Source organism: Mya arenaria, chromosome 7, assembly GCF_026914265.1.
Source record: "Mya arenaria isolate MELC-2E11 chromosome 7, ASM2691426v1".
Classification (NCBI taxonomy): domain Eukaryota; kingdom Metazoa; phylum Mollusca; class Bivalvia; order Myida; family Myidae; genus Mya; species Mya arenaria.
In genome coordinates this window covers 15,551,430-15,571,835 of record NC_069128.1, presented here as the reverse complement: position 1 = coordinate 15,571,835, position 20,406 = coordinate 15,551,430, and the positions used below count along the sequence as shown (strand labels likewise).

The following is a 20,406-nucleotide window of genomic DNA, read 5'->3' as shown; positions in this document are numbered from 1 at the left end:
ATACTCACTACAGCGCTACTTTTACACAATATTATGCAGAACGCAGCTGTGTAGCTATAATAACAGATTGATTAGGTAAATTAGGTCATTGACAACCACAGTTCTAACAGCAAGCAAAGGTTGAAACGCTCGTTCGAGCATTAATTTAGAAGATCAAAATATTGTGTCGATCTGCCGATGGTAAATTCTGATTAAAGTCCTACAGCCTAAAAGAAGTATATTTAAGGCACTTGCCTAATACATTTATGGGTTGGGAAGACCAAGATGTAAATTTTTTAAAAACTTAATTTTTCATTTAGTGTTCAGATACAATTCTATTTTATATATAACGCTTATACATACTTTGCTTCATTGTTTTGAGTGTAAGAGAATTAATAAATGTTCTCAAAGTAATAACACTTTTTGACGAAAGTCCATTTGACAGCATGAATAAGGTTTTGTTTTAAAATGCTCCATACACTCAAATATATTACACAAAGTCCTGTGGAATCTTTTCGTTTAATTACATTTTATTTAAGTGATTTTAAAATGTTTTCCTGTAGAAATTGCTCATCTCTTAACCACACCTAAACAAATACGCATTGATGCTTTTTAGTATGATGTTTGCTGACGATATAATACTAACAGATGTTAAAGTTTGGAAATTGCGTGTATGGGTCCTTTAAACTGTCTTTTGTAATGTGGCGATTTCTTAAACAACGTAACGATAACTGTTTGGATTGATACAATGAAGAGGACGGTCGCAAAGCCTTATATGAAATCTTTCTAAATTTAAAGATATTTTTCAGTTACAGGTTTCTTCAATTCATATTTAAATACCAATAAGCAAGTAACGGTGCTATGAATTAACAAAAATGACAGGCTGTAATGTTTAAAAGAAAAAAAAAACAAAACAGATTAGTATAACATACCTGTTACAGTACATCCTCAGCACCACCCCAGCGTGTTCATTACATTATAAATGTTATGAAGAAGTGACGAGACATCAGTCTATTATAAGTATCTTCCATGGCCGAGAGTGTAAGATAGGTTCATTCCGACCCGAGCGTAGGGTGTTTTGCGGAAACGAGGTTTACCGAGTTTCCGTGAAACACCCTGCGCGAGGGTCGGGATGAAACTATCTTACACGAACGGCTATGGTAGATGCTTTTTCTCCCACCTCAGTTAAACAAAATTAAGTAAAAATGTATTTTTTTTGCTGGAACTCTTTTGTGCTTAGTGAAAATAATTGCGTATGAATATGCGATAGCACGTGGTTGTCATGGATATGCGCGCAGTGATCCAGTTAATGTTAATAGTCAAATCGGTCTTTTTAAAAAGTTCTAAGGAAAATGAAGCATTATTTCTTGAATTGTGCGTGAAAACTGTTTTATGGTGACATTTGAAGCGAGAAATAATTAATTAGCGTTCTAAATATTACCATAAGACAAGATTTCCTTGATGCTACTGACGACAGTCTTCAACAAGGGAGGTAGTTATAATGTGGTGACCGTTAAAAAGGAGTTCCATACGGGCATTTTATCTTCGCCCGTGGGCAAGATAAGAATATCTAGCATGGTTAAATGATTGGATCTACTTGTCTGAGGTGGGAGGAATATACATCTACCACAACTTATTTGGTCACAATCTTTTATGAAAGTAAAATCAGATTTTAAATATACCTTAATTTAAAATACCAAGACTTACTGTAAATCTAAGAATTTAAGCTTTAGTGGTGCTTGCTCGGGTTGAAAACCTAATTTTGAAGTCGGTCGAACGTTTGGACGCAGCAAAAACGACAACAATATATCGCCTTCAAGAACGCTTTCGACAAACTGAAGGTGTCGCAGATCGTCCAAGATCTGGCAGACCACGTTAAACAAACGCAGGGCGGACCGTTTCATAACGTTGACACACCTGCGACGTTTTAAAACGGTCTCGAGTACAGCATGTAGAAACGGTATTAGTACATTTACCGTTCTGCGACGTCCTAGACAAACTCGCCAGCCGTTAACAGCTAGTAGACAGTACGTTGGACAAATTATGCAACCACGCCATCGATTGGCTCGTTTACAGTTCCTGAACAGAAATGACGAAAACTGGTTCACATTTGCTGGTCCTCATACCAGATTAAACCCTATTTACCATGTTTGGAACGAGCTTAGTCCCAGGATGAGGTCAACAGACGACATTAACAACCTGCATGATTAAGCATGCGCTCTAAATCAGGAATGTAATAATATTTCTTTTGAAGCCATTATACTTTCTGTTCGGCCAGTGCGCAAACGCAAACGCATTATGGCGTGTGGCCGTAGAAGAGGTAGTGAACAAATTTTACCAATTGGCACGCAAAAATCTTTATGTGACTCGTTATATGAATAGTGAAACAAATTGCAACTTTGTAAAACTCCTATCTCCATTATGAGGCCCCAAAATTTTTGTAAATGTTAATGATTAAATGCTAGCCAAAAAACATGGTATAAGTTATATACTTCTCAACATTTTGATATGAAACATCACTCAATTCCTTAAAAACAATATATTAAAGTTACGAATTTGCACGAGAACGCTTTCTTTTGCAACAGTGTATAGAACAGAACTCAGTTTGAAAAAATGATGTCAATGTAAATTTCAAAATTTGTCATCAAACAGTTCAAAACAGTTAGTATTTTTATACAGCTCGTCAGTTATAAACGTGACTAAAGGATAAAGCTGACATTACAGTTTAATGTTGATTAATTCTGGTTAAATTTATGTAAGGGAATTATGTACATTGACATGACCAAACAGTATTGGATAATTTTGTAAAAATATATATTGTAATTTTGAAATAATTTCGATTAAATGCACAAATAGGAATTGTGTTTGTATCCATATCACAAGTTCATAATTGCTCGACAGTTGAACACCTGTATGAGGACATATAAGTAGTAGCCTTATTTGATCCTTGACAACTTTTGACTAGATTGTATATTATAACCACACACTAAATTCAATACAACTTGAGATATACTCCGTAGCTTCATTTTTAATTCAACAAAATTGAACTTATCTGTTAAATTTGAAAGAAGTTCAAGTAATACAAGTAATATTGACCAATGACAGTTTGCTCTCATGCTTCTGAATTTTATAGAAAGATATTGAGTACCACTTTTAGCATTACATTTGTTGTTTTTTATCACAAGGCTTGTTTTTTATATAATATATATGCACTGTGTTGTTTGTGGAGTTTTGTTCGATTTTTCCATGTTTCTTGTTTGTGATTTTTTGTTTTTGTGTTCTATGTCATTGGCGTTTACTCTGTGCCATTAAAAGGGGTGTATGTTAAAACTTTTGGCTACTGAGCTTGTTTCTGTAGTTTTTCACATAAGTAATGTCAACAAATATTGGTTACTGGTAGAATTTGTTTTATAAAAGTCAAACACATGTCTGTCAATCATTTGTTTTGACATTGAGTCCGTTCCTATCATATATCTTTAGTGCAAAATGCACTATTTTCTACACATTGTACAAGAAAATTACTATTCAAATGGGTATGTGTATTAGTGGGAACTTGGGTGACATTTGAACTTTCAGATATGATATTTTTGCGTATGAACAAGTCAATGTCCTCACATACGCCAATATGTGTGGTTCTATGTTACACTGACACAAATAAACAGTAAATTATCAAAAGAAAAAAAAATAGCATGACTATCTCATGGCAGGTTGTAGGTAGATGACCATCTCATAGGAAGTCCAGGTGGATGACCATCTCATAGGAACTCCAGGTGGATGACCATCTCATAGGAACTCCAGGTGGATGACCATCTCATAGGAAGTCCAGGTAGATGACCATCTCATAGGAAGTCCAGGTGGATGACCATCTCATAGGAAGTCCATGTGGATGACCATCTCATAGGAAGTCCAGGTGGATGACCATCTCATAGGAACTCCAGGTGGATGACCATCTCATAGGAACTCCAGGTGGATGACCATCTCATAGGAACTCCAGGTGGATGACCATCCCATAGGAAGTCCAGGTGGATGACCATCTCATAGGAACTCCAGGTGGATGACCATCTCATAGGAAGTCCAGGTGGATGACCATCTCATAGGAAGTCCAGGTGGATGACCATCTCATGACAGACTGCAGATGGACGACTGATTGATCAAGGCAGGCAACATGTGGATAAATGGCCATTTCATGAGAGGCAGCAGGTGGCTGACGATCTCATGGCAGGCTGCATATGGATGACCATGGCATGGCATACTGCATGTGAATGGCGGTCTCATCATGGCAGGTTTCAGATGGATGACCATCTTATTGCAGACTGATGGTGGATTAATTTCTCATGGCAGACTGGCGGTGGATTACCATCTCAGGCTGACTGAAGGTGGATGAACTTCTTATTGCAGACTGGCGGTGGATTACCATCTCAGGCTGACTGAAGGTGGATGAACTTCTTATTGCAGACTGGCGGTGGATTACCATCTCAGGCTGACTGAAGGTGGATGAACTTCTTATTGTAGACTGGCGGTGGATTACCATCTCAGGCTGACTGAAGGTGGATGAACTTCTTATTGTAGACTGGCGGTGGATTACCATCTCAGGCTGACTGAAGGTGGATGAACTTCTTATTGTAGACTGGCGGTGGATTACCATCTCAGGCTGACTGAAGGTGGATGAACTTCTCATAATAGATTGGTGGTGGATGCCAATGTCCATAATTATGTGATAGATCATGTGTCATGTGTCCTTAAATAAAGTGTGTTTTTTAAAGATTACGTATATCAAACTAAACGGCCTCTGTAAAATGTGCCAAGGGACACCTGTACATTTACGGGCAGAATAAATATGGTAAATTTTCTTATATTTTTATTTAAACGCAGTTTACACCAACAACGTGGTTTCGCCTGAAAAACTACGACCTAAGCCTTACACTCTTTATCAAGCGAGACAGAGAGGAATTGCAAAACAAAAATGTATCAAATGATAAACGGCTGGTATTTTTAGATTTCTTGATTACTCATTGATTACGCTTATACATGTAGTGATAAACCATATTAGTGTAATATTACGTGTTCAATAATGCGATATCGGATCCTTGTAAAATGTGTATGATAAGAGGATTTTTTGTATGTATTTGAGATTGTAATGCCGCGCAGCTTAAGTTAATTCTATTTTGATCAAGGGATTTAACAATGTTTCGTTATGGCTTCCAGACATGGCCCGTTTATCTCCCGCGTGGTTCTGGGATTGACTCTGTACCAACCCCATTCTTGAAAGAAAGTGCGTTCAAGCAAGAAAACTTGCAAAACAGTATTATAATCTGCAGTTATAACTGCCTCCTCCCCTTAACAAAACACAAATGATTTTATTGGAATAAAGTCAGGTGTTATTATTTACTTATCTTAAGGTAACATGCGCAATGCAGCGGTTATATTATTGACTATAATTAATCTATTCTGGAAGAGTTATCCTTTTGGAAAGCGCAACACACTAGGTTCTCAAACAGTAGTCTCGGTTTGAGTGAGGACTTTCATTCACAATAATGGTAAGTTCAGTACTGCTAATGCCTTAAAGCAACAGCTAAGGCGTTTGTTTCAATTTCAAATTAATTTAATACTCTTTTACGTAATACGCAATGATCCTTATGGTCAGTAAAACACTCAAGTAAACTACACTGTAGAAAACATAGTTGGTGTTACCTCAGAGTGACTATTCACAAAACGCTTTTTAATGCACATATTTGCATTTTGACTAGAGTGACTGCTAATTTCAATCATATTTTGCATGCATTTAGTGCTTTTGATAACTCTATCCGATGGTATTTATTTATATGTAAATAACCAATCTCGAGTTCTGTGTCCTTGTGCTATGTCCACCGTGTAGGTTTTTGCTTTCATGTCCGTCGGGAGCATTGTGTGTTTTTATAACGCTAGAAAATGTCCAATCGATCGATTAAAAAACTCTAAAAAGTATCCATTTGATGGCAATTTATGTATAACAGAATGTAAATACATTGAATAGAAATCTCTTCTTGTCATACTGTTTCTGACAATTCATTATATATATGGTACATTATCTAAATCGTTTTTAGAATACGTTTTATTTTCAGCTCAGCTGTCTAAGATAGTTTTTTAGATCACAAATGAGGCTTTTACAACAGCCAATGAAAAGGACAAGTGTTTAAACAACATAATTGTTTTATCAAAGACTAACATTTAGTGAAGTAAGTGTACCCTTAACAGCTTGTAGGATTAGTTAATATACAATAGAAAAAGTCTACAATAGTTTGTTGTATGTTTTGTAGAACGAGAAACATGCAAAGATAACTGTAATAATGCATAAATCTGGTTTTGAAAGAACGATATTTGTGTTGCTAAAAGAAGGTTACACTTTGTGATGAACATGAACATGGAATTTGCTATAATGAATACGTAAAATCAATACAAATCGAGGACTTATTATTTCACTGAAATTTCTGTAATGTATGACTAAAAAACTGTTGAACGGTACCAAAAGTTATGTTATGAAACACATAAATAAATAGTTTTCAGCTATGCACTACACAAACTAGTCTGCAGTGTAAAGTGATCAATGAACGCGTTATGTTTTGTTCAAGGGACGTAAACAATATTTGCCCGCTGTCGTTAACAGCGTTGTGTCTCACTCCGGTTTTACAGTGGTCTTTGCTATTTCGAATTCAATATTATTCTTTACTATGTTTAGAATTCCTTTAGCAACCACTTAAGTTTACTTTTTCTTCGAAGTCACAATGATCAAATTCATTGGTAGTAAAATAATGTTACATTATTTGATACCGAATTGTTCACCTTATTAATATTGATATTACAAATATCGAAAACGCAATCATAAATGTCGTGACAAGCCTACCATCCATTAATGCAATGTGATCTTTTTGAATGAGACAAAACACAAGTACATCTATTCATACTGGAATTTGCAATCGAGCGGAGGAGCTTTCACTCCGATTGCATTGCTACGTAGTCAGCAAAGAAGCTTAGGTTTGAAGATCCGTTCTGCAACGCTACAGACAATGATAAACCACCTGGACGTAACCCAATTGTTTTAATGCAATATTAGATTAAATGAACGAAAAACTCATGCTGATATCGATTCGTCCATGGTCCTGTATGTCTAATTGATAGGTATTATCTCGCCGGATTTCTTAGAGCAGGTGATACTGGTGTTACTCTTGAGGTGAAATTAACATCACGTAATATTGTTGTGTATGTTTACAGGCACATCGAAAGACAGCAAGTGCTGATGGTCGGATCAATAGGTAAAACTGCTTAAGCTGTAATCAATGGCAAGTACCACATATGCAATTGCTGGATTGTGTTTACGGTAATGCTTTACGGAAATTCGCCTTGTTTCAAATATTGGAGGTATGAATAAATATGAGACGAATATACATAAGATTGAATATATTTTTGATACGTATACATAAATACAAATTATGAATTAGCATATAAACATACATAAACAAGAGCTGTCACAGTATGTGACGAATGCCCCCGAATGTGACATTGACCTATGAACAAGGTCAGTACATGAAAAGTTAAAGATCAAACAAATACATATGGCAAGTTATTTTAAATTGCCTCTGAACATAAAAAATACCACCCATACTTGACAACCTACATTCGTATGTCCTTATATTCAGCATTCCATTGTGAATAAACACTAAGTGTATCTTTCACCTTAGAGGTAGGGACATGGGTCTTGCACGTGACACGTCGTCTTGGTATGTCGAACACATGTGGCAAGATATTTCAAAATCTGTCCATACAAGAAAAAGTTACAGCCCGGACATAACAACCAATACTCTGTATCCTTATATGCAGCACTCCATTGTGAATAAACACCTAAGTGTGACCTTGACCTTAGAGGTAGGGACACGGTTCTTGCACGCGACACGTCGTCTTGGTATGTCGAACACATGTGGCAAGTTATTCTAAATTCTATCCATACAAGGGAAAGTTACAGCCCAAACACTACCTATATTCTATGTCCTTATATGCAGCATTCCATTGTGAATAAACACTAGGTGTGACCTTGACCTAAGAAATAGTGACACGGGTCCTGCACCCGACACGTTGTCTTGGTATGTCAAACACATGTGGCAAGTTATTTTATAATCTGTCCATACAAGGGAAAGTTACAGCCCGGACACGACAACCTATACTCTATGTCCTTATATGCAGCATTCCATTGTGAATAAACACCAAGTGTGACCTTGACCTAAGAGGTAGGGACACGGGTTTTGCACGCGACACGTCGTCTTGGTATGCCGAACACATGTGGCAAGTTATTTTAAAATCTGTCCATACAAGGGAAAGTTACAGTCCGGACACGACAACCTATACTCTATGTCTTTATATGCAGCATTCCATTGTGAATAAACACCAAGTGTGACCTTGAACTAAGAGGTAAGGACACGGGTTTTGCACGCGACACGTCGTCTTGGTATGCCGAACACATGTGGCAAGTTATTTTAAAATCTGTCCATACAAGGGAAAGTTACAGTCCGGACACGACAACCTATACTCTATGTCTTTATATGCAGCATTCCATTGTGAATAAACACCAAGTGTGACCTTGAACTAAGAGGTAAGGACACGGGTTTTGCACGCGACACGTCGTCTTGGTATGCCGAACACATGTGGCAAGTTATTTTAAAATCTGTCCATACAAGGGAAAGTTACAGTCCGGACACGACAACCTATACTCTATGTCTTTATATGCAGCATTCCATTGTGAATAAACACCAAGTGTGACCTTGAACTAAGAGGTAAGGACACGGGTTTTGCACGCGACACGTCGTCTTGGTATGCCGAAAACATGTGGCAAGTTATTTTGAAATCTGTCCATACAAGGGAAAGTTACAGCCCGAACACGAGTTATTGAGCCGGACACACGGACGGACGGAAGGATGGACGGACGGACGGTGCGATTTTAATATGCCCACCTTCGGGGGCATAAAAACAATCGTACATATTACACGTGCATTGTAATTAATTTTAGCATCACGATAAAAACATAATAAAAATACAGTATTGACAGCAACTGTAAATGAATTTAAAAATAGCATAATTACATAATTTGAAAAATGCGAGTGAAACACGTTGGAAGAACGGAGGCCATTTATGAGTTTTAAGTTGATTTAAACATTATATCAGATTGAACAATATGATTTGTTTGATGCTAAATGAAAGTGAAGCTGTATAAAAATATATAAATATAAACACGTATATTAAACATTACATAAAATCAATTCATTCTTATACAAAATAAAACAAGTACAACACATCTAAAGTTTATGGTGATTAAATATAAAGTAGGCAAAGAATATTTCGTAAATCTCAAGTGTAAACATTGAAAAAATTTGTATTTTTCTAAAGCACTAACACTACATTTTTGCTATAGCTATATACAAAACAGTTTACATATTTGACTGTGCCGTACTAAAAACATATATTCTGTGTTTCACAAGAACCCAGTTTTTTTTCTAAATTTGACCTTTAAGGCATTTTCGCAGTAGTATTTTTATGTTATCCTAATAATAAATACGAAATCGGAAAACTCATTCATGGTGATTAATAAAAAAAACAACAAACTTTATTAGTATGATGATTAAAATGGAAATCGACAATAAGAAAAAATAGAAATATGTGCGTCTACAGCAGGATTCGATCCTTGGTACTATTGATCTGCACTCAGGGACCACTCTCACTGCACTGCGGTAAACATATTCTTTCCTGGCCCAAATTTCTCGAAACTTCTTAAGCTTAACAGACTTAAGTAGGTTATTTCAATTAGCTAAAATACATACTTTAATTGAATTTTGATTAATGCAAATTGGTTGAATGTAATTAAGATAAAGACAATTCCTATGTAAAGTATCAAAACTTTAAAGAAGTAAATATTATGCAAATTATTGAAAAACAAAAATAGTGAGTTTAGCTTAATCCGGTTATAAGAGACTTAAGAAGTTACGAGAAAATGGGGCCTTTGGTTTATGTAGCATATAAACAAAAGTCGTAATAATATAGACCGCAGAGAAAGTTACTGACATACAAAAGTTGATGTTAATTTATAATAGGTTAGGTGAACATACTTTTAAACACAAGGTATTTTTTTTTTATTAGCCTTTCACTCAATCAGGAGGAAAATTAATACTAATCGTTCAAGAACAGTAATTTATATATGAGATTATTCGTAGACATAAACAAAAACATCGAACACAACAGAGATTGAGCCATATGTATCGGGATGAGGTTCAGCACACTTTAGAACCTTATTTTTAACATTTTAGTGACACAAAAATCACAAAAATATTTTTTCTATGTGAAACACACAATCATATTTTGATGGACAAAACTGTAAACAATGCGTTTATGATTGACACAACAATTTTCCTTATATGCTCAAACATTTACTTGTAGAATAACGTAACTGCTACAACACCTGGTGTGCATAAATGTAAAAGCACAAAATCAGATATAGTTTACGATTTGATGCTTATACCAAACTTATACATGACGTATATAATACATCGCATACTATTTTAACAATTACTATTAAAATAATTATACTTATAGTTTATAAACAGCAAACATGTTTATTTCGTTTAACGGATTACAGGTCAATTGTGTTTATAAGTATTTTCACTTTTGAATGTCATCTCGATTCTCTGAAAAAAAGACTGGTTTACTTTAATTCGCACAGGGGAATATTGACTCCATCTTTGGCATTCTTACTCTGGATGTCTACGTTTTCCTGCCGTCTCTTACACCTGCGCAAATAGAAATTAAGTATTAATAAAACGTTTAAAAATAAGCAATAAGCTAATAAAATGTAATACCTTACCTAATCTACATTTATAATGCAACCTACGCTAAATAGCACAATACTAAATATTAAAAAGCATATGTTCGCTCAGTAGTACAAACACTATAATAACTTATATTCTAATGGATTTAAATGAATATGCAGAGACTGTGACCTTGCCCGTTCGATTTCTTTCACTCTTCTTAAATCAATCAACCAAAACAGTGTCATGACTTCGGGTCACTGAACTATGTCAATCGACCGGAAATTCGACGGACCGGCCATTGCATGATCCGAAAATACTGCAGGTATCGGTTGGGAAATGTTTAAGTAGAACAACGTAATGTACCAACCCAAACGGGTTTCACAACCCGTCAACCCAAGAAATATATTTCATTTTCCAAAGTAAACTAACTGTATATATATATTGCAAGAGCAAGGTGTTATGGGTAGCACAAAAACAAGTTTCTTTATATTAACCTTTTTACTACGACTGCCCCGACAACCAGAATCAGCACGCCAATGACGGAACTAACAATAGCTAGTATCAACCATGTGTCGTCACCAGAAGTCGGTACCGTCTCTATACCCGGTTTGAGAGTGACAGTGTTGTTTTCGCAGTCTGAATTAGAATGAAACATTTGAAAATAAGTCGTATTAGTATTTTATCACCAAACTTATGAGTTCTAAAAAGGGATGCGCTTTAAACTGATTGTATACTATCATTTTTATTTGAAAAAAACAACAACGGTTCAAGCATACGTAAGTATTATAGTATTCACTTAATCTGACAGATTACCTGGCTTCCAGAAGTGCGTTTCATCTGATTTTCTTGAGCACTTTAAACACTGGTGTGTCTCATTGACCTCGTAGCATCGTCCGTTACTAACGCAAAATCCAGGCTGCAAAAACAAAATCAAATAATGAATACATTGTAGATAAATCGTATGCATGAGCACATTTTGATCGTTCTTGAATAAGATGGTCATTGACTTGTAACCACTTTGTTTCCGTAGCAACACATTACGCCAAACTCCGTAAACTTTATTCCTATAACGCTGCCGTGACACTGATAAGATAGTATGTCAATTTGGCTAAGTTTTAAAACATTGTCTTAAATATATCAAACTAAGATCATCCTTGTCTATGGTTACTTCGACTTTATAGAAAATAACTCTACCACCAATGAAAACGTTGTATCACAATTGTTTGTTTTCTCCGTATTTTATGTAGCAAATGCCACTCTCTTTCACATAAAGAAAACCATGGAATGAATTTTCGATACTATACTTAAATATATTATAATGAGAACAGTAGTTATGAACTTAAACGTTAGTTCGTTACCAGCTCCTCGCACGCGACGTTTCCGGCATGTTTTTCACATTGAACACAATCTGAATCAAAGTGAACAACAGAATCCTCTTCACTGTACGTTTTGTTGTTATTGCTTAAGCCAACACGAAACCCAATAGCAATAATTTCGTTTGGGAAATCCATTGTCGCAGAGCGTTTTGCTCGATGGTCCGCTATGTCGCAAGCTACTTCGGAAAAACCATTGATTATTCCGGGAATCTCAATTGTTTTTTCGTGCTGGTATGTGACCTCACTGGAAGTCACCTGAAAAGGAGCATTTTATGTTTGAAAGCGATAGTTGTTTATGTATGTATATGTTTTGACTACTTCAGATTTATGTCATTAGAGGTTTGTGATCAATGAACAACTTCAAAAGTTCCAGCAGATATTAGACGGCGCATGCTATATTTAAGTTTTTTAAACTCTTAAAACTTGAGTTTCAACATTTGTAATGATGATAAAAATGAAAAAAAAAAACATGTAAAAAAAGGAACTTTTTGTAGACTGCCATTACTTAGGATATCCAAATATTTTAACAAGACAAATTGAGAATTTTCTGATAATAATCAATTTTAATGTGAATCAGACTACAATGACATTTAAATGGAAAACAAAATTTCACAACCCCACCTTTGGAATAACAGGTTCTGAAAACTTAAATCTCAAACAGTTAATCAAGTGCGCGTTTCAAAGGTTTAAAGTACCGTTATTTAATGAAATACTATGTACATGTTCTTTGGTAAACTATTCAATAAAGGGTAAAGCAGGGATTTGCATGTATTTTATATATTCAGGGCCTTACACAGTGCAAACGTCTACGGGAAAGCCAAAAATTAAAATGTTTCAAAGCTCATGCTTTATTTAGTTTTGACGAAGGTATTTTTTTTCAGGAGTAACACATGCATCCTTCTCGACAAATGCTGTGGTAATAAGGGGTTGATAACATTATACAAAAAGGAGTCTTTATCAGTGCCAAACGACTTTTGAACTGTGGAAGGCCCTAAACTAGGAAATAAGTAAAGTCATATATGCTATCTGTATCCAATTGATTGTTCAAGTTGGCTGAATTGACTTTATTTTATATTTCATCTAATGTTTTAAAGAATTACATTGCATTTCAAACTGGCTATGAACATTTCTAATGGAGTTTGTATCGACGTTCTAATCTATATTTGTCACTTTATTAAGAATAAAATAACGAAAAAAAACAACAACTAACCATTTTGGCTAACACCTTGGTAAAAAGTGAGTGTCAATAAATATATGTAATATGTACGCAATAATGAGGCGACATATAAATACAACAAATAAATCCAAACAAATGATAATATATTCGTTTTACTTGTGTAATCGACGGTCTTGACATTGGGCCAACATCTATTGCTTATTTATTATTTTGCAGAACTTCACAAGAAAAATACATTAATACCATTTTTAGTTTGCTTTCACTAATATGTTTTTTAGGAAACATGTTACTTTACGTAAATAGTGTTACCTCAAAAGGAGTCAGACGACACATAAAGCCTGTGTCCGCAATGTTGTCTGCATAAATGTAAATAATGTTACATGGTCTTTGCTGGTAGTCACACATGCCTTCATCTGGTATTCCTAACATCTCCGGAGGAAGTGATGAGTCTATTGAGCAATCACTCCCAATGAAAGGCTCATTACATTCACACGTGCCTGAAACAAGGTCAACATCAATTGTAAATCCGTATGACATGTTTATAAAAGAAATCCCCCACACACCAATGATAAGGTACGCGCAACAATGTGATAATTGACAGTTTGATTCTTTGGTGTTACCAATTAAATTATGACATATCAAAATTGTTGAATACAACAGAATAGTTTGTTATCAAAATCGCTACCAGGCGCAGACCATTAGGGGAGTTTTCTGGTAAGAAAAAAAATTAGAATCATATATTGGGGAACATGCATTAGAACTCTAGCCAACACCAATGCTGAAGACGATAATATGTAGAAATGATTAGCAACCAGTTTACTTACACTAAGAACATGATGACAGAGGTTAACGTGTATGCTGTAGACGTGGTATCGCAAGAACAGTATGGATAATATGAATGGTACACATTCGTTCTACTACATTGACAAGAAAGGGTGAACATTTAAATGGGCGTCGGGTGCGTTCACTGGTCCCCAGAATGATATGCACACATCAAATATTACAGAATAATTGTGTGTTTACCTACCATTAACACAGTTTCCTTGATTACTGCACTCATTCAAACAGACAACACTTTCAATAGCCTTTAGATTTTCTTCGCTGAATTCAGGGATGGTCTCTATTTTAGGTAATGTAATATTGTTTTCCGTTATATTTTCGAAAGTTGTCGTAGTTCCGTTTATTTCAATTGTCAGTCCTTCATATTCTTCTGGGGGTAGCGGCTGTTCAGCCTTTATTTCATAAACACATTTCGATTTTATTCCCTCCAAGTAACTTTGGGTCCAGTACATGCTATTTGAATCCTGAAAACAGAGGAACATTTAGTAAATTGATTGTTTAAAGTTTTCAAATAAAATTTCAATCGACAAGAGGTTTTTCATGAAAAAATAAATTGTCTTTGTTTATCCGTTCCGATCGTGTTGGATGTAGTGCTGGAATGTGATTTTATTGTATTTCTTATTTTTCTTAAGTAAATAGAAGAAATACTCATTTAATAAAACTCAATTTTATACAGTATAGCACTTAAAATTTGTAGCAAATGTTTGACGATTGGACGGAATATTTTTTTTTTAAATTAAATGTTTTAAGAACGAATAGAGGATTGTGCCATAACAAATTGTAAGTCCTTCCGGTGTGACATATTTTTATGTCCCTTGTTTTAAAATTATTTTTTCAAGCAGTCTCCGAGTTATTCTCCGGATAAAATGTACATTCAGTTGAACAAAAGAGAAGAAAAGAAGAATAAAAGTAATTATAAAAAGGTAGTAAATCGCACTAGGTATTCTAAAGGCGTTGCTTTATCTGAAAAAAAACAACACACACTTATTCGATATATTTTGACTAGATAATTTATACTTACTACAGCATCAAGGACGCAGTGCGTAATAAAACTGGTAAAATTCAACCCTGGAATATCACTGCACATCTGAAACGCGGTTGTATTTAACACTTTCATACAATCCGTATATGCTGTTTCTTCGGTGTACGGTATTTCCGCTGATCTCTGAAAACACAACACAGCTTTGAATTACGCAAATCTTGGAACGAAAAGATAAAAAGACGACAATGCTATTTGATGTTTTGATATAAATCGGATTATTTAACTGTTGAAATTACAGGGTTAACTCCGATTTAAGTCACAAAGAATAAGTCCAAACTAATACAAAGCAAGCGATTCGCCGCTACAAGACGATAAGTGTTACACAAGTATGACGGTAAAGTTGGAGGAAGTTTGCAGTTGGGGATTCGAATATGCAACAACCTGTCACCTGTGCAGTTGCCAGTTTGGGATTAATAACAAAAACACAGAATAAAATGTTTATGTTGATATTAAGCTATTAGAATATTTACACTTGTCAGTTGAATATTCAAATTTCGCCTTGTGTATAGTTGTATAAGGTATACATGTGAAAAAATCACACTCCAAATGTATTTTATGCATGTACACAGATGTATCTTAAATCACCTTTAATGGTCCATTCTCCATTCGGATATTCGACTATTTCCAGTCGGTTATCCGCGAATATTCAACTACCAACCAGTTGCCAGTTGCGGATTAAGATTTTGTCTTGTTTATAATTAAAAGGTACACAAAGTCATGTGAAAAATTATCACCCAGTTATTGCATTTTTATTCTTGTACTCATACGTTTCTTTGTAACAAACACTGTTTTAAATCACTTTATTCGTGTATTCGACAGTTAGATATTCGACCATTTCCAGTCCGTTATCCGCGAATATCCAACTTCAAGTCAGATGGTAGTTGGGGATTAAAATTTTGTCTTGTTTATAGTTAAAAGGTACATATGTAAAGAAATCTAACTGTATTTTTATTCATTCGTACAGATGTTTCTTCTTAATAAACACTGTTGTAAATCACTTTTAATCGTACATTCGCCAGTTGGATATTCGACCATTTCTAGTCGGTTATTCGCGATTATCCAACTATCAATCAGATGGTAGTTGGGGATTCAAATTTTGTCTTCTTTATGGTTAATAGGTACATATGTAAAGAAATCAAACGGTAACGGTATTTTTATTCATTCGTACAAATGTTTCCTCGTAATAAACATGTTCTCCTTGTTCTCAAGTAACTCGTGCTTATAATAAACTAAAAGATACAGACTTATATACGGTATTTTTATTGTGCAGCAGCATCAAATAGTCTATTTCACATGATTTCAGTAATTTTAAGTACGCTCTCCAAATGAAGGTAAAATAAAATATCGATCAATCTATTCGAATAATATTATTAATTGGAATGTGTGTGGTCATTGCAACAACACTAATTGCATGCAAAAAGGGTACATACTGTATACTTGCCTTTGACAGAAATTCAGGAGTTTTGGTTTGTCTTTTTTCAAGTTTAGATACAAAGGCTGTTTTAGTACTTCTGTAGAAATCATGCACCATTTTAAAATGCTTCGTGCCATCGCGCTTTGTTATTGACGTAGTAGTCATGCATCGTCTGACTTTTCTTAACATACTGCCTGTACCTCTTGTTTTTGAATCGGGATCACATGTTTTCTGTGACTCAGAGTGGCATTCGACTCGTGTCTCAAATCGGTTTTTTAATTGAGGACATTTGCATAAAAAAGTATCTTCGCTCCATTCTGGTAGCCTTGCGTCGTTTTTCCAGTTGAATAAGTCCAGGTGTTTTCGATTATTGTCAACTCTAGAAATTAGTAATGACAATTTTAATAACAGTTAAAACGAAATTTCGTTTCAGTTAATTGTAATTATTATTATTATTATTATTTTATTATTATTATCAAAATAGCCTTACCGCCATTTTTTGAAATTTAATACATCGTCGTTAGCAGAATCACCATCAAAAGATCCACAAAGCCCGTCCGTGTCAAGGTAATCATTAGCAGATGGGCTTATATAAATGTGAAGATGAATCGATCTAATAATAATGTTCACTTGTGCCCCAGATGGGAGTACCAACTGAATTTGCAAAATTTATAATTGAATTAATGGCAAATTAATTACAAAGGTACGTATGTACAAAATACTATATACAACAATTTGTAAAATAGCTCTGGAAAACTGTATCTGAATACCATTATGTTTCCATATTCATTTATATTTTCTATGACATCAAAATGTATCCGTTTTTCAATCATTATTCGTCAATTATTTTTACTTAATATAGAAATATTTCAATTTCTTACCAACATTTGCCATATTTATATGAACGTTCCCAGTAAACTTAACAATTAGAGAGAACAATTTTCTAATATAATAACATAAAATGCATATTTGTGCAAAATTAAACGACTCGAATTTGAATTAAATCAAGGTTACCGCTTAAGTTCAGCGTAGAACTGATCGATATAATTAAATCCCGTGCATATTCCCGCTTTTTCCCTCGACTGATCATACATCTAGTTACGTAACGCACAGAACTTACAAATATTTAATATACGGTGTGCTCCTCAGTATAAAGGGTATACTCCTCAATATATAGAGAGTACTCCTCAATATATAGGGTGAACTCCTCAATATATAGGGTGAACTCCTCAATATATGGGTTGTTCTCCTCAATATAAAGGGTGTACTCCTCAATATATGGGGTAAGGCATTCAAAACGAAATTTCTGAAAAATGTTGCCACTGTAAACAAAGAAGCATTTCCAAATACGTGCACGAATAAAATAGGAATACTCCTCGACTTTACAAAAAACGACTTATATTTCCTATATTTTAAAAACAAGAAAAATTGCAAACTGTTGTTCTTGTGAATTGGGTAAATCGGCCATTGCCAAAGTTAACATATTCAATTTTGGAATTACAATGTTAACATATTGAATGTATTGATTTACAATGTAAGTTGGTTGTATGTTTTTAATTAAAATGAAATCATATTGATTGTTGGGATGTACAATGTTAAATTGCATTATTTCGGTTTCACAGACAACAATAATTTCTTAAATTCGACCGTTTACAGTATTCACATTGGGCCTTATCAACACTTTATTACGGACCATTTGTCTTTTTAATGTATCTTACGAAAGCTCCCAAACTCGATTTGTTGTCATTAAAGCATAACTCCATAACTTTTCATTTGTTATACGTCTGCTTGATAAATGTATGTGATATGCATAACACCATGTTATTTGCTATATGTGAATGTGTTGTTACTTTATAATCTCACTTGAAATGACTAAGTCTGGTTAGCAATTTGTTAAAATTATTACATAGTTATCAATGCCTGTTTATAATATAATAGCACTTTCTTTGTTACATGTAAAGGTATGATAAATACAGTACTTCAGATTAATAAAATTAACTTCGTATTTCTTGTAAGATATTTTAGCATGCGAATGACAAAATGTGCTGAGAACGTTTCCGATCTTTTTTTATATTAATTCCAAGCATAAAAGTTTTAGAATAAACACAGTATTTATAAAGAGAGGATTTTTGAAAAGAATATACTGGAACATTTTTAATTTTCTGAATATAGGCAAAATTTTCTGATTTGGGGTCTTAGGTAAAAGTTTCTTTAAAAGTTAGCATCCACAGTCTTTAAGGAAGTTTCACCGGTGCTAGAAAACGTCTTAAATTCTTAAATTAATTAAATTCTTCTTCGATGGTCCTTCATTTAAGTTTCTTTTTAACTTTTGGACATTATTTCAGGTTTTTATACTTTTACATTTCTTTCTCGTAAAATGTATATTATATTGTGCTCTGGTGGAAAAAAACAGCATTAACGTTCACTTAAAACCCCCAAATCCTTTCTCAATTCTTCATGAATTGCACATAACATTTGGAATTAAATAAGTTTAAGCCAAACCAACAATATTGAAAACGTTTTAAGCGTTCTTTCTGAGCGAGGTATCCCGTTATGATGAAAAGTGTTCTATAAATAGTTGAACATCACAAATTTTGCGGCAAATATACGTAAAACCTAAAAACAGTTGCTCCCAAATTTTAATAAGACACTATCATTTTTTTACATTTTCTTTGAATTGACATGAAAATATATAATGAACTTATTACATAATGAACTCGTTGAATAGAAGCGGTTTACGGTTGGGCCTCCTGAATTAAACATACCGTTTCAGAACCGATCCCAGCAGATAGCTCCTTCACCATAAGTCCATGATCGCATACTCTAAACATACCAGTCTTGATACGGTTATTGTTGCATAAATCTAACACATACAGATCTCTTCCTGCTCGAACTGCCACACCACAATTACAGTACACACTAGAGCCTGGTGAGCATGCTGTTGTTTTCATCTGCACCTGAAAAAGTTAATTGCCAGAGACAAAAAAATAATGTTCAATACCAGTTCAAATCATTGACAAATGACAAAACATATGTACTATACAGGATAATACATAGTTGATCATGGCTTTTGGTTGATAATTGCCCCACTGAAGCCCTCGGGTAACTATTCTTCCCACTGGGGCAATTATCAACAAAAAGCCATGGTCAGCCATGTATTATCAATAAACATTTGCCTTTCGGGATACGTACATTCAATACATTTTCTATCCAGATGTTATCACATTCACTATAGTTGTAATATATACTATCAGTGAAATTCAATTAATAAGTACACATCACATTCAGATATAAGTTTATCTGAAGGCAAAAAAATGTTCTGGGCATCATGGTAAATTTAAATATTTTCATATCTAGTTTAACCATTTGAGGTTTTAAGATGAACCAAAAAATGATAATATATTCTACAGTTTCCTAGTAACACTTGTATAATGCAGCTATGGCATATCTTTGTAAACATATAAAGAAAACATTTGACTGATATTAAGTGTTAAACTGTACTGATAATGTCACGAGGGAGGAATTTCTAAAGGAATGATAAACTACATGTTTCATATAATTTTCATTCAGAACATATTCCTCATTGAATATATAATATTCGTATAGTTCAGTTAAACATGTACATGCATTTTCATTCTATTTTATAATGGAAATTATGTCTTTCAACTGAAAATATAAATATATAAGATGATTTCATACTCCAATTCAAGGCACTATCTTATGCTTATTTTCCTTTTCTAGTTGATGATATC

At 34.3% G+C, this 20,406-nt stretch overlaps 1 protein-coding gene across 3 annotated transcripts in view; it reads right to left on the bottom strand.

Annotated features, from left to right (window-relative positions):
- Positions 1-7,398: 7,398 nt before the first annotated feature.
- The window catches only part of LOC128240345 (uncharacterized), a 43,285-nt gene continuing 30,277 nt past the window's right edge, over positions 7,399-20,406 (bottom strand). For 2 of the 3 annotated variants that reach the window (XM_052956956.1, XM_052956957.1), the window contains exons 10-19: positions 19,420-19,611; positions 17,145-17,308; positions 16,682-17,033; positions 15,220-15,363; positions 14,386-14,662; positions 13,668-13,855; positions 12,164-12,436; positions 11,619-11,721; positions 11,300-11,441; positions 7,399-10,784 (exon numbers count right to left, since the gene is read on the bottom strand). In XM_052956956.1, coding sequence (XP_052812916.1) covers positions 10,700-10,784; positions 11,300-11,441; positions 11,619-11,721; positions 12,164-12,436; positions 13,668-13,855; positions 14,386-14,662; positions 15,220-15,363; positions 16,682-17,033; positions 17,145-17,308; positions 19,420-19,611 — 1,920 coding nt within the window. In that variant the 3' untranslated portion in view covers positions 7,399-10,699. The remainder of the gene's footprint in view (positions 10,785-11,299; positions 11,442-11,618; positions 11,722-12,163; positions 12,437-13,667; positions 13,856-14,385; positions 14,663-15,219; positions 15,364-16,681; positions 17,034-17,144; positions 17,309-19,419; positions 19,612-20,406) is intronic. The other variant, XM_052956958.1, reaches the window with a different exon arrangement.